The 15,646-nt window shown below is 42.3% G+C and overlaps 2 protein-coding genes across 5 annotated transcripts in view; one reads left to right on the forward strand and one right to left on the reverse strand.

Annotated features, from left to right (window-relative positions):
* Positions 1-335: 335 nt before the first annotated feature.
* LOC309825636 (small ribosomal subunit protein eS6-like) lies at positions 336-8,020 on the reverse strand (the record flags this gene model as incomplete). The annotated part of the gene is made up of 2 exons (XM_082659283.1): positions 336-1,132; positions 7,800-8,020. 2 exons carry the CDS (start codon positions 8,018-8,020, stop codon positions 436-438), a joined length of 918 nt encoding a protein of 305 aa, XP_082515409.1. The 3' UTR covers positions 336-435.
* Positions 8,021-8,107: 87 nt separating this feature from the next.
* The window catches only part of MSANTD2 (Myb/SANT DNA binding domain containing 2), a gene marked incomplete at its 5' end in the record, with an annotated part of 28,305 nt that continues 20,766 nt past the window's right edge, over positions 8,108-15,646 (forward strand). For 2 of the 4 annotated variants that reach the window (XM_082659853.1, XM_082659854.1), the window contains one exon: positions 8,108-8,632. In XM_082659853.1, the coding sequence (XP_082515979.1) occupies positions 8,123-8,632 (510 nt within the window). The remainder of the gene's footprint in view (positions 8,633-15,646) is intronic. The other 2 variants (XM_082659855.1, XM_082659856.1) reach the window with 1 other exon arrangement.

Here is a 15,646-nt window from a genome sequence, read left to right on the forward strand (position 1 = left end):
TTGTTTCAATTTGCAATTCCTCAATAACATATGACATTAAGCATATTTTAATATACGTATTTCCATCCATATATCTTCTGTAGTGAAGTGTCCATTCAGATCATTTGTCTTTTTTTGTTTGTTTGTTTTTTCGGTACGCGGGCCTCTCACTGTTGTGGCCTCTCCCGTTGCGGAGCACAGGCTCCGGACGCGCAGGCTCAGCGGCCATGGCTCACGGGCCCAGCCGCTCCGCGGCATGTGGGATCTTCTCGGACCGGGGCATGAACCCGTGTCCCCTGCATCGGCAGGCGGACTCTCAACCACTGCGCCACCAGGGAAGCCCAGAGCATCTCGTTTTTGACTGGACTCAGACTTAGAAGTAGAAGCTCTCAGGGCGGACAGCCTCTGTCTCACGACAATCTGTTCCTGGCGTTTTTCTTTGGGCTCCTTCATTCTTTAGGCCAAAAGTTTAGCATATTCTGTAGCCTCTTCCTTATTCTTCTTAGTATGCTGTTTCTTCAGAGCAATACACCTGTGTTTATGTTGCAGAACACGTGGAGTAACAAGACGCTGAATTTTAGGTGCTTTGGTCCTAGGTTTCTTACCTTCTTTGTTTAGGGGCTTTCTCAAAACGTACGGATGGACATCATGCTCTTTAGAGAGATTGAAAAGTTTGCAGATTCTCCAAGTTCTTTTGGGCCCCAGGCGACGAGGCACAGTAGTATCAGTGAGTCCAAGAATATCCTTCTCCCCTTTTTTTACGCTGACCAAATTGAGAACACTCAGATTGGCATCCACAATGCAACCCCGTACAGATTTGTGCTTTCTTTCTCCAGTCCTCCTCGGTCTGTAACAGGAATGCCCCTTATTCAGTGGCAGGCAGACTCGGCCATTGGTCAAGACACACTGCTTCGTGGGGGAAGCTTGTTTGTCGTTCCCCCCACTGATTCGGACCACATAACCCTTCCATTTTTCACCCAGAGCGTCAGCAGCAACTTCCGTGGCCATATGCTTCTCATAAAAGGTATGAAGTTTTCGTTCATCATCCACTTCAATGAGCTTCCGGCAGTCAGTGGCCGGGAAAGAGATGTTCAGCTTCGTCCTGAAGCAGCCGACTGCCTCCAAGGTGCCACAAAAAGAGCAGTCTATTATTCTTGATTAACAAAAAATAGTGTAAACATCTCTCGAAGTTAATTCATTTACTACATCATTTTTCTTGTCAGAATAATATTTCATGGAATGAATATAGCAGTGTTCATTTAACTGGTATCTTACTGCTGGGTTTATAGATCCATTCTAATTGTTGGTATTGCACACGGTGTAGAGGTGAACCATCTTGTAACTGAATCTTTGTGTGCAATCTTATTTTCTCAGTATACATTTCTAGAAGTGGAATAGCTAGATCAAGGAGTTCTTATGTTTTTTGAAGATTTTGTTATTTATTAAAATTGTTCTACAGAAAATTTCTCCCAGTTTATATTCTGATTAGCAGTACAGAGAAAGCATCTATTTCCCCAGTCTCTTAAGTAGGTATTATAAAATGCTTTAGAAATGGAAATAGCTTTCTTTTTTCTTCTGAATACAAAAATAACTCATGCTTATGCTATCATTTAAAGCTCTTTGCAAATTGAAAGGTTAAAAACAATATTTCGTTTTTTTAATTTGTATTTCTTTGATTGTTAATGAAGTTAAACACTTTGTCAAGAAAAATAACTTTAGTCCCGTTTAAATAATATTAATATAATGGCTATGTAATAAATGTGCCATGACAGTATTCATAAAACATCATTTGAATATTTGGTATTCACATAGTACTTTGCTGGGTATTACCTAAATATGTATAGAAGAGTCAATCGCTAACCACTAAGAAATCACAGTCCAAGAAAATCAACAGTCAACAAATGTTTATTGAGTGTCTACTATTTGCCTGGAACTATGTTCTTTTATAACAACTTTACTGAGATATAATTAACATACAATGAACTGTACATAATTAAGTGTACAATTTGATAATCTCTAACGTATGCATGTACCTGTGAAACCATCACCACAATCACCTTGTTTCCTATCTCTTAGGTTCATTCTTCTTTGTTTTCTGATGTCCTTTGTCTTGAATACCACTGTTTCATATATTTTGTCTGGTTTTCTAGTTATTCAAGGGAGGAGGGTATATCTAGTCCCTACTGCTGCAACTTGGTTGATGATGAAAGCATGCCTGGACTATTCTAAGTGCTGGATCTAGTAGAGGGAACAAAATGGACAAAATCCTTGGCTTCAAACAGCCTACATTCTAGAGGGGGGTGGCAGACAATAAACATATGAAAAAACTTAATTTGCATAAATAAATGATTTCAGAAAATGTGTGTCAATAAAATAAGATGGTAATGTGATAGAGATGCAGTAAAGGCGTCTCTGGGGAGGTGACATTTGAGGAGATGACTTATGAGAAAGAGGCTGTCACTTGAAGAGCTAAGATAAGAGTGCTCCAAGATAAGGATATATGACAAGTCCAAGGGCCCCCAAACAGAAATAAGCTTGACTTACTTGATAGGACAGATACAAGGCCAGTGCAGTTGGAATGTATCTGAGATGGGAGATGAAGTTGGTGTGGTAGGTAGGCTGAGCTTAGAGTAAACGGGTCTTGTAGGTCAGTGCTCCAGTTACCAACTGCTGCATAGCACAGAACAACAACAATCGTGAACCATGCTCATGAAGCTGGGGGTGCCTGGGGTGAGCTAGGCGGCCCTTGCTAAGGGTCTTGTGTGGTTGCAGTCAGGTGGTGGCTCGGGCTGGGGTCATCTCAAAGCTTCTTCTTCCCCCTGTCGAGAGCCTGGGCTGTTTAGACAAATAACTGGAGGATGGAACATTCCTGGCTCCTGGGCGCACACTCTCTCTCTCTCTCTCTCTCTCTCTCTCTCTGGTATCTCCACATGGACTTAGGGTAGCCCAATTTTGTACATGGCGGCTAAGGGTTTTGAGAGCAAGTATATCAACAGAAACTGGAAGAAGCTTCAGGTATTTCCAAACCTAGCTTTGAAGTCACACAATGTCACTCCCACCACATTTGGTTCATCGAGGTAGTCACAAAGATTCACCCAGGTCCAAGGGGAAGGAACATAAATTCTTCTTATTGGAAGAGCATCACATAATGTGTGGATATGTTCTTAAATCACCACACTCATGACAAAGAGTTTGGATTATATTTTTACAGTTTGGATTATATATTTTACAGAAGCCATTGGTGGGTTTTTAACGAGGGAATGATACACAATGATTTACAATTTTAAAAGACCAATCTGTCAGGATTATTTAGATGCAAAATCAGCATTCAAGCATCGATCGCATTATTATATACCAGCAAAAACAATTAGAAAATAAAATATGAAAACATAATACCATTTACAAGAGTGTTTTAAAAATACCAACTACCTAGGAATAAATCCAACAAAAAAATATGTAAGACCTTTATGCAGAAAACTACAAACATTTTTTGAGAGAAACTAAAGACTAAATAAATGGATATACTATTTTCCAGGATTGTAAGACCAATTACTATAAAGATGTCAGTTTTTCTCAAATTGGTCCATAGTTTCAATGCAATAGCAATCAAAATACCCACAGCTTTTTCTGTAGAATTTGACAAGCTAATTCTAAAATGTATATGGAAATGTGAAGGATTAAGAATAGCAAGCCACTCTTGAAGAAGGAGGAGGAAGAAAGAAAGAGGAGGAGGGACTTTCTGTACTTGATATAGACTTATCATAAAGCCAGTGTGACCCACTATTAAGGCAGTGTGATATTGCCACAAGGAACACAAATAGAAAAATGGATACATGGACCAATGTAACAGAAGAGCCCAGAAATAGACCCATGCACATATGGACACTTGATTTATGTCAAAGAGACATAAATGCCTTTTTTTGGCATTGCAAAAAAAGAAAGGAAAGGATGGTCTTTTCAGTAAATGGAGTTGGAGTAATTGTGTATCCACATGGAAAGGAGGAAGGAAAGAAGGGAGGGGGAGGCATATACTCTACAGAAGTACTTGCACATATGCACTGGGAGACATGTACAAGAATGTTTGTAGCAGCGTTATTCATAACATCCTAATTTAGAGACAACCCAAAGATTCAACAGTAGGATGGATAAATAAAATGTGATATGTTCATAAAACAGATTATTTTACAGCAACAAAAATGAATAAACTGCAGCCTCATAGAGAATAGATGAATCTTAGTTAAAAACATAATATTGAATGAAAGAAGCCAGACACAGAATACATGTGATTTCATTTCCAAAAAATTCAAAACCAGGGAAAACTTCTAGCGATGTATCATCAAGTGATAAAACTATAAAGAAAGGCAAGTCAGGATAGTGACTTTATGAGGGAGATAGGGGTTAACATTGGGAAGGGATTGTAAGGTAGGGCTTCTAATGTGCTGGCTATATTCTATTTCCTGTATTGGGTGGTGGTTATATAGTATTTGTTTCATAATTCATATAGTAGTTGTACATGTATGTTTTATGTACTCCCCTATATGCACGTTATATTCCACAAGAAAAAAGTTTTAAAATACCAAGTTCACTCTGGCTACTGTGCAAGCAGGCAAGTATGCAAGTGGGAAGTCCAGTTGTCCAGTAAAGACATGATGGAGGCTTGGACCAGGGTTGAGAAGTAGTCAGATTTAGGAAATAGTTTAGAGGTACAGGTAACGGGACTTGATATGGAATTTGAAGGGCAAAAAGATAAAGCAACAAACACACTGACAGTCATAAAACACAGCAAGAGAGTATGCAACAGAATTAACTAAGCTTCTGAAACAGAGAACATTAATGTGAAGTGCTAAGTCGTGTGAATGGGTATTAGATGGAGGACTTCTGTCCAACAGATTAGGGAAGGCTTCATAGAAAAGCTGGGAAAACAAACACTTGACTCAGATTGTGGAGGAAACGGATAAGGGGTGATACGGTTAAAGGGAGTAGCGTATATTTACAGGTGGAAGATTTGTATTGTTGTGCACTCTTTGGCCCATTATTATATTTTTGAGACGTTTCATATATTATCTCTCAAATAAGATTTTATCTACTTATGACTACCATTTAGATCCACAATAAAAGGTGTAGCATATTACTTCAATCAGGACTCATTCCATAAGTCCTGATTAAACCATGAAGTCTTGAACAAGTATATCGCACAACTTCTGGAACCCAGGAGCGGCCACAGGAAGCCAACACGATGATCACATGGTCCTGGTGGACTATATAGCAGTGCCTCTGTACTATGGAACACATATTAATAGCTTTTACATTATTGGCTTCGTTTGAACTTCAGGGTGTTAACGGAAATTTTATTATTTTATTTTTAAAATATTTTTAAATATATTTATTTTTGGCTGCGTTGGGTTTTCGTTGCTGCACACGGGCTTTCTCTAGTTGCGGCGAGCGGGGGCTACTCTTCGTTGTGGTGCGCGGGCTTCTCATTGCAGTGGCTTCTCTTGTCGCGGAGCACGGGCTCTAGGCGCGTGGGCTTCAGTAGTTGTGGCACGCAGGCTCAGTAGTTGTGGCTCGCGGGCTTAGTTGCTCGGCAGCATGTGGGATCTTCCCGGACCAGGGTTCGAACCCTTGTCCCCTGCACTGGCAGGCGGATTCTCAACCACTGCGCCACCAGGGAAGCCCAGAAATTTTATTTATTTTTATTTTTATTTATTTATTTTTTTTGTGGTACCTGGGCCTCTCACTGTTGTGGCCTCTCCCGTTGCGGAGCACAGGTTCCAGACGCGCAGGCTCAGTGGCCATGGCTCACAGACCCAGCCGCTCCGCGGCATGTGGGATCCTCCCAGACCGTGGCACAAACCCGTGTCCCCTGCATCGGCAGGCGGACTCTCAACCACTGCGCCACCAGGGAAGCCCAGAAATTTTATTTTTGATACAAGATTTTCTCATTGGATAGACTGATGGGTGTGGGAATAAAGGTGGGGTATATAGAAATAATGTCTAGAAACAGAAGTTTGTGGGAAGGGAGACTTCTCAGTCAACCCACTTCATCTAGGAAGGCTTCCTGAATGAGTCAGAGTTGATTTGAGAATCATCCAGAATTAACAGTAGAAGGAGGGAGGATTTTTTTTTTTCAGGCTTGTGGTAAAATGAGAGCGGGAGAAGCAATGATTTTAAAACTCCTTGCAGTTTCTGATTTCATTATGATTCTAGGCATGTCACTCCCGTTCATACACCTTATGACATTAAAAAACTTACTGTTGGGCTGAATGATAGTGAATTTTGCTTTGATAGGTGTTTGAGCTTCCACTAGAGCCCTTAAGAGAATTGGAAATGAGAACACTGAACCAGAAGTGGAGAGAAAGCGACAAAGGTAAGATTCTATTAATGAGAGTACAGGCAAAGTGAGATGACACTCACTTTGTGAGTGTGTGACACTCACAAAGTGAGATGAGCTAATGCTCATACATGTTTATGTGAACCAGGCACCATTCTAAGGGTTTTATCTGTATTAACACATTTATTCTCATGACAATACTGTGAGGTCATCCTCATTTTACAGATGAAGAAACCAAGGCCCTGAGAGGTTAGGCACATAAGTTGGCTGAGGTTGCAGAATTGGAATTTGAAGCCAGGTATTCTGACTCTAGATTTCATACACTTAACTGAGGTGCTAGACTATATCTTTTATTTAGTTATTTATTTTTGGAAGGATGTGAAATATTTATTTTTTAAATTTTTATTGGAGTATAGTTGCTTTACACTGTTGTGTTAGTTTTAGGTGTACAGCAAAGTGAATCAGTTATACATATACTATATATTTTTCTTAGAAAAAGAGGAAGAGATAGCATAAATGTTGGAATTTCTTTGTTTCTTCATATTGCTAACATAAACTACAGTGACATTTTAATATGACATACGGAGACAATTATCTCCTCTACTTCAACCCTATTGCTTATTCCTTTGGCTTTCCAATGACAACCATGTCATTCTCTGGAGTGATTCTGAGTTTAAAATGTAGCTGACCTTAGCTCTATTTAAAAAAAAAAAACCTAAAATATATTTGCTATTTAAAAAAACACTGCATAGCTTATTCATATTTGAACAAAAAAATCAGCTGGGGCCTTCAAGTTAAAGCTCCAAGATAAACAATTAGATTTTTGGCTTTGAAGAATATTGAAATACCTTACAGTGATGTATTGGACTTGGGGTGTTAATGTTCATTAAACTGCAGCATGTTATGGAGGTCCAGGCGCGCTTACCACTAATTACCGGAGGTCACAACAGCTGTCATAATTGACAGTTTTCTTTTTAGCCTCCTTACACTTGAGAGCATGAAACACTGTGGCAAAAACATGCAACTTCCAAATTAGGGCGGATGGATAATAGTATTGTAAAGTAACTTTTCTGCTGAGCTCGGGAGTTCCTACCTATTTAAGTTGTAGACAAACCGTGCAAGCGCAATAAAGACATCTAACTATTCTACAAATCGTCACACCCACCCAGATTAACTAGAAAATAGATCAGAACTGGAATCAGAGTTGCTCTTCAAATAATGCGCTTGGATTTCTTGAAAAGCTACGCCGCAGGAACTCTAACCCTGGTCCCCAAATGCTTTTTAAAGTCTTCCCCAGAAACCCTCCCCCTGCAGCCTCGGCGCCTTCCTAGCTGTGCCCTGCGCAGGGCTCCCCAGCCTCCGCCCTGGACGTCAGCCTCTGCACCCCGAGGCCAGTTCCGAGTGGGGAGCGGCAGAGCGGAGGGAGAGGCGAGCGAGCGAGCGAAATGGTCAAGTCCTCCTTAACTCTGGGCCCCCTCGCGGGCCTCACCCCTCCTCCCAGGGGCTGAGATTGGAGAGGAAGTGGGAAGGCTTCAATCGGTTCCTCACACCAGCGCCCTCATGCCCCCACCCTACTCTTCGGCTCGGGGCTTCGGCGCGCCTCACCGCCGCCCCTCGCCCCGGGAGAGGAGCGGGCGGCGCGGCCGGGCTCGCGGTGAGAGGCCTGGGGCGGCAAGCGGCCTCCGTGGGGCCGCCAGAGCCCGCACCCATCCGCCCGCTGGAGAGCCAGGCCCGAGGGCAGCCCCGAAGTCCGCGGAGGCCGGATGCGCGGGCGCGTCACTTCCGGGCGGTGCAGCGGCGGCCGCTTGGAAGATGGCTGCGCCCTGTGGCTCGGAGCTGCCCGCCAACTCGCCGCTAAAAATCCCGAAGATGGAGGTGCTCTCCCCGGCTTCTCCTGGTGGCCTAAGCGACGGAAATCCATCGCTCTCCGACCCTTCCACGCCTCGGGGTGCCTCCCCGCTCGGGCCGGGCAGTGCGGCGGGCTCGGGGGCAGCGGCGTCCGGGGGTCTCGGGCTGGGGCTGGGGGGCCGCAGCGCCGCCTCGTCCTCGGTCTCCTTCTCCCCTGGTGGCGGCGGTGGCGGGGCTGCGGCAGCCGCCGCCGCCGCCTGCCGAGGCATGTCGTGGACGCCGGCCGAGACGAACGCGCTCATCGCAGTGTGGGGCAACGAGCGGCTGGTGGAGGCGCGGTACCAGCAGCTGGAGGGAGCCGGCACGGTGTTCGGCAGCAAGGCCCCCGGGCCAGCCATGTACGAGCGCGTGTCCCGGGCCCTGGCAGAGCTGGGCTACGAGCGGACCCCGTCCCAGTGCCGGGAGCGCATCAAGGTAACCGGCCGCCCGGCCTGGGGCAGCGAACCAGAGGCAGAGAGAAGGCGGGGAAGCGGGCCTCGGGGGCGGGGGCCGGTCTGAGCGCAGGGCTCCCCTCCGGGGCCCGGTGGGCGATTCGCATCTCCTCCGCCTTTTTCTTCTCTCCCTGGGAAGGGGGCTTTTTTCCAGATGGCCGCCAGCCCGTAGGTTTCCTGAGTTTGAAGTTGGGCGTGCCTGCCGCCGCCCCTCTTTCTTGCCAATTGAGGATGTTCTTGCGCTCTGAAGTTGGTAGTTTCTCATTGTGCGGCGGGCGGCGGTCCCCGTGCTGCCCGCGCCTCTCGCCCCCACCGCCGGGGCCCCTCGCTTTGTTCTAGGCCGGGGGCTCCTAGGCAGAGGCTTACCGGCCGGGGCGGGATGGAGCAAGGGTAGAAGAGCGGGGCCGCTGAGCCCCCAGTTTAGGAATTTTCAAGTGAGTGGCAGGGGCAGAGCCGTACGAAAGGCGCCTTCGGACGATGGCCTTTGTGTCAGTCGTCTTGTTTCCGACTTGAGCTTGCTTCTAACTCGAAGGGCGACCAAGTCTTGAGATGCTTTGGAGAATGGGAAAGGCTCGGTTGTAGCCAGATAGTGTATTGCTTTCGTGGAGTTAGGAGCACACAGTTAGCCTGGCTGGTAGTTGGTCTGGAATTTGGAGTGTGATGCCTGCAGAGTTAGGTTGGTTTGAGGCCCTGCTATGTTTCTGACTAAACTCCTTGAAAGCCCGTTTTCCCCTGCTTTAGCTGTTGTGCCGGCTGCGGTGACAAGTAAAGTTCTCACTGTGCATTTGGCCATCCTTGTGTACCTGAATGTTTAAATACAGAGGCTTAATTTAGGCTAGAAATTTCACCTCCAGCCGGGTTATCGTTTTGCTCTTGCTACTGACTTTTAATCTAGGAGTTCAGATTTGTAGTCTTGGCAGATACGGAGTTGTTTTTTAGGTAAGCTGGTTCCCTCTTCACAGTGTCTGCTAAAAGATTCTGGTAGGATTCTTGCTCCCAGTTTTCACGGAACTCCTTCTTGTTCAGAGTTATAGTATCTGTGTGCTTCTGGCAGGGATGACACTTTTTGGGGAACTCCTTGGGGGGTAGAAACCCAGTAAGAACTATCATGCTCACACTAGAAAAGGACATTGCTCCAAAGTTCCAGAGATCTTGGCTCAAATAGTGTTCATCTGAGGACATTGTTGCTTAGAAAATTTGGTCCAGAGACCAAGATATTTCAAACCTATTAACTGTTGTTCAGGGAATTTGACACCCATTTCTCAATTACAAAATTAAATTGGTTTACCTGATAACATGTACCTCTGGGTTCCGTTCCCCCCCCCCGCCTTTTTTGAACAAGGATGTTATTAAAGTGATAGTTAATAGGTAGGATTAAAGTAGTAGCTAATAGTAGCCACTGTTCTCTGAATCTCACTTGTTGTTCTGTTCAAGGTTAAATTTGGGGGAGAGTTTTTGCATTGTACTGTTTAGCATCTATCCATGAACTTTTCTTGAGTTTAGAAGTGCACTTTAGGTATTTGTAATTTTTCTAGCTTTATTGATTTTTGTCCATAGAAATTTCCCAATCAAAAGGAAACAGTGTCTTATCCAAAACTCACTACTTATAAATCTCACTGATTATAAAATTGTTTCTCAAATAACCAGGAGATCTTTAGTTGGATTGCATCTTTGTCCGGTTATGAGAAACATAACCTAAAGCAAGGAAAGGAGATAAAGTGTCTCTGAAGAATTTTTAAAAGAGGATTGTCTTATCTGTCTCCAAACAGATAAGATCAAATTGACCTCAAGCTCTTTTGACTATTTTGAGACTATATAGATGATGGTGATGGGTTCTCTGATCCACAGCAGCAGTTGGCAAGGAGGGTAGATAACTGTTTTTTGTTTTCTTTTTTAAGTGCTCTACTCCTTAAGTCTGATTTCAGCCAAGGAACCAGACTTCTTCATTAACAATGTAGGTCTTTCCTGCTGGAATTATAAGCTCCGTAAGGACAAGTTCTGGTCTCTCTTATTCACAACAGTATTTCCAGTGCCTAGCACATAGTAGGCACTGGATACATATTTGTTAAGTTCACCAAATAAACTAAGTCTAGAAGGAGAATTTTGGAAAGTATAGAAATCTAGAGCAGTGTTACTCAAACTTTAACCCCAAAACATAGACTTTGAAAGCCAATTTGAAAAAACTGCATTAAAAACTAAGCTCTGTCCCTCTAGGAGGCTTAATATGAATGTAATCTTAAGCATAGAAGGACACGTAGTAGCTTTACACAGTTATGAGGTGGATGTCCAAGTACTCCAGATTACATTTATGAAAATAAAAACACAACCTTAGAAAATTCTCAGAGAATCCCAAACCCTGAAACAAATCTTTCGATCCTAGTTTCAGAAATGCCAATTTAGAACAAGTAATTCAGAAATCTCCTTCACTTTATCGTGTTAATGAGAACTGCAAAAAGAAATTAAGTAATCCTTTTGCTTGAGAATTTGAAAAATAGAAACAAAGTAGTGCAGTAAGATATGGACCTGGAAACACATCTTGTTTAGGCTAATGTAGCTCACTTAAGTGTGAACTCATGTCAGAGGCTCCCAGGGAAGGAACACCATGTGTGTCAATTACATTTCTGGTCAAATGTATTTAAATATCTATCAAAATTCAATTATGAAGACCCAGTAAATAATTTTTTCTAAATTTGAAAGGAAGCATGATACATAGTAACTTCAGTTTTTCCCTGAAACTTTCCCTTAATCATAGTTTCAATATATTGATGTAGCAGCCTTCACCTCATCATGTGAAGGCAACAGCAAGCTGAGTCCTGTCGCAGCCTCTTCGCAGACCACCTTCCTGAGTAACCTTAAAGCACGTCACTTCCAGTCTCTGGACTGTGCCTCAGTCCTCTTATCTTTACAGTGAAAGTATTAAAGTTTTAAATATTGAAATTGAATTAATGACTCTTGGATTTTGCTACCAAAGTACTATTTTTAAATACTCTCCAAGCGAATATGTATATTTCTAAGCACACAGAATTTTAACTTAAAGTCAGATATAAACTTTTTTTTATTGCTGCAAAGACTTTCATTTTGAAGTCTGACATGTCCTGTTATTGGTATTTGTTCGGCCATTTGGATAAAATGGATGTGTTTGAGACTGCCTTGCTACACATGTTATTGTTTGGTTCTAAAGTTTTGTTGCCTTTTGTTCGTTTGCCAGAAGAAATTTAGTCTGCTAGCAATTTCAGCCTAATTTTGGAGTCAGATTAACAAATAGGTGGTTTTCTGTTCTTTTCTGTAGACCTTGTCTTCATATCTCCATTCGCCAAATACTTGAGTGTTTACTGTCTGCTAGATGTTAGGATGAAGAACTGTAATGTACAGTACGAGAGTTTACAGTGCAGTTGAAGTCTGTAAACACACAACCAAAGTTAAAAAGCTGTACAAGACAACACAGGGGATAGTATGCAGTGCAGTACTTGATTGAGTGTCGAATGACAGAAGCAGACAATAAGTGTGATAACTGCAAAGGAGGGAGAGATCTCAGCACAGTCCATACTGTAGTAGTTGAAAGACCTATCTAGACTTGGAATTCATGGAAGCATTCACTTCTGAGCCAGATGCTGTATTCACACTTCAGTCAGCTAATCTGATGCACTGCAAAGCCCATTCTCAAGCCCCATATTTTTGGGTGTTCTCCAAAAATTTGCCTCTTGAGGTTTGGCTTTATGTCTTTGAAACAGATGTGTACTTTTAGCTCTCCCTCAAGTTGAAATGCAAGGTGATTGTATGACCTGAAAAACTTGTTTTTGCTGGATCAATGCTGGTTGCCCATCAGGTAAATTTAAAAGTGGTAGGGAGTCTTCTGCCTATCAAACAAGATGATTAATCTTTTAGGGACTTTGCTTAGATCTGTTCATCATAATTCATCATAATCTTTGGAACAAATATTGTACTTTAGCAGACAAATCACAGTATAGTATATGTGGTCTTCATTTTAGCTATCAAGACTTGTCATTATTTGTCTGTGAGAACCAATAGGGCAAAGATAACTTGGAGCCCAAAGATACCATTGTCCCTGTTTAAGCATTTTAAGACTGTGTATCTCTGAGGACTCTTCTCTGGTGTTTGCAGACAAGACTTTCCTTCTGCATTATCGTTGAAAGATTTTCCAGAAATACGGTATACCACTCAGAGAGTTGGTAAGATTTAGTGAGATTTGTCTCCTTCCATTTCTGTTGTTCTAAAGTCATTGCCACCCGAAAGCTTGTGCGTTCCAGTGTTTTTGTCTGCTTGTGAATCTGACAAAGGCTTGATATGTATCCTAAAAGAATAGACCACCCTAGACTCCTAGCCATACATTTATATTTAGGCTTTCAGTTTTGGAGGTAAGGGATCTAGTAAGCACATGTTAAAACTGTGCATGAACAGGCAGGCATCTGAGTTTATTTCCTGGAGTTTTGGGAAGTCTACTGAAGAGTGGAGTGAAATATTCTGGATCCTTCATTAAGAGGATATATAAAAGGAAAAAAAATTAGAAAATCCATAGTACAAAACAGTGTAGTTCAATAAAACTTTCTGTAATGGTGGAAATGTTCTGTATCTGCTGCAGTTTGGTGTGATAGCCACCAGCCACATGTGGCTGTTGAGCTTTTGGAATGTGGCTAGTGTGCTTGAGGAACTGAATTTTTAATTATATTTCATTTTAATTAATTAATTTTTAAATTATAAATAACTACATGTGGCTGCTAGTGGCTACCATATTGAACAATGTAGGTAAAAAGTTATTATTCAGAATATTAAAGAAGTCTTTATTTTATGAAAGGATTCTCTTGGCTATACACTCAAACCTCCAAAAGGAGCTCAAAGTTTCTTCTTGCCCTCCCTGTCTCTTTACCCCTGAGTAGGAGGAACCTCGTAGAAGTCAAGAGATATGGTCCACCATCACAGGAAGAGGAACTTTTCCTGTAAGGAATAAAGTATTATAACCTGAGTTGGCTGGAGCAAACCATGTCATATTCTTGGTTCTCTAGGACAGTGCTGTCCAATAGAACCTTCTGTGGTGATTTGAGTGTTCCGTATCTACACTGTCCAGCAGCCACTGTGCAGTAGCCACTGGCCACAGGTGGTGATTGAACACTTGAAATGTGACTGTGAAACCAAATTTTTAATCTCAATTAATTTAAATTTAAATAGCCATATGTGGCTAGCTAGTGGCAATTACATTGGCCAGAACAGCTTTGGAATAATGATGATCAAACTTTTTTGCTTATGTAGTCCCCAAAGAGTTTTGAAATCCGTGCACTCTTGAACATTTTAAAGCTGACATTAAAATTTTTTCATCATATGTTTGAAAGTTTATGGGAAATTAACAGGATATAGGACATATTAAATCTAGTATAAGATGAGTAAGATGAGAATTGGCTGTAAAATTTATTGAATAATGTACCCTGAATCTGAAAGATTCACTCCAATTCTTATCTATAGGTTTTATGAAATATACCTTGAAAATGTTGATGATCAGACAGTATTCCATTTACATTTAAAAATAAACAATATCACTAACCTATATTCCTTTGGCTATTCTAAATTCAGCAGCCAAGCTTCATGCCTAAAAAATACATGCAAGACTGAGAATGACAGGAATCCCTAAGGTTTAAGGTGCCTTGATCAGTCATTAAAAAAGGCATATAGGTACCACAATTAAAGACCACTGCTTTAGAACTTTGAGCGTCTTTTCGATATCCTTCTTGGTAGATGTAGAGGGCCTGGGCCCTCGAATTCCACTGTCCATAGGAAACAGGAGAGAGGTGTGGAGCTTAACGGTTGGCTGAAGTCCAAGCACCTGGGGGAGGATTTGGAAATCTTACCCATTCCCTGTCATCAGACTATTCTGACAGATTCATCACAGGGTTTCTTTAAATACTAAGGTCTGAAATAAGGACTTCATTTCTTTTTATTACTCACCAGCAGATACTAGAGTGCCTCCTGTGGGAGGCCCTGGAAATACAGCAGTGTACCATTTACTGCCAAGGTGTCCGCCTTCCAGGGCAGGAGTCAGGCTGCTAAAGCGCCAGTACTGTGACCACGGCCCAGGTGTTGTGTGGACGTTAGGCTCATGGTGCTGCAGGCACACACAGGGAGGGCATGTCAATTTAGGCTTTCAGGAAGTGGATCGCGAGGGTGAGGGGGGACTACACTGGGCAGAAGAGAATAGAGATGGATCACTAGTTGGGGTAAAAGTCCAGAGGCAGCATGGCCTAGAGTGGTGCAAACTGCAGATACAGTGAAATCTATTTTGTCCAAGAATCCAAAGTTGGAAGCATCCAAATAATGCAGTTCCAAACATTTTAAGTGATCAGCTATTTAAAAAGTCATGCCTTTCCGTTGAAGAACAGTTTGCCGTAGCGCATGAAGGTATGCTGTAGACACCATGAGTGACTGTTTGGTGGTGTCATCAAGGACCTTGTCAAAGGGTGGAGCCGATAGTTTTGGGATAACCGCGGACATACCAATTCTAGAAATTTATATGATTTGATAAATAACTTTTATAGTTTGAATTGCAGTTATGCAAATACCCATTATCTAGCTCATTCCTTAATTTATATACTAGAAAGAAAAAACAAAGCAATGCATCATTTTGAACATACAACAAGAAGAAATATATTTTACCCTGTGGCCTAGTACTCACGTAACATACGTATATGTGCATAAATATATACATGTATATGTATAACTGAAACAAACTTCACAAAATAATAATGCTTATATAGCATTTACTATGTGTCATCCACTGTTCTTAGTGCTTTACAAATATTAACTTATTTAACCCACATAATGACACTATACTTAACTGTGCAGTACTCTCTGGTATGTTCCATCCTATTTGAATGCAGATCTTCTAGCCCCAGCGCCTCTTGAGTAACATAAGTCTGCAGTGCAGCATGTGCCGGCACCTGGCAGGGCCTCTTTCTCCAGCCCCTCCCCCGCCCCCCCCACACCGCCAGTG

This window comes from Grampus griseus (genome assembly GCF_964374135.1).
Source record: "Grampus griseus genome assembly, chromosome: 8".
In the NCBI taxonomy this organism is placed as follows: domain Eukaryota; kingdom Metazoa; phylum Chordata; class Mammalia; order Artiodactyla; family Delphinidae; genus Grampus; species Grampus griseus.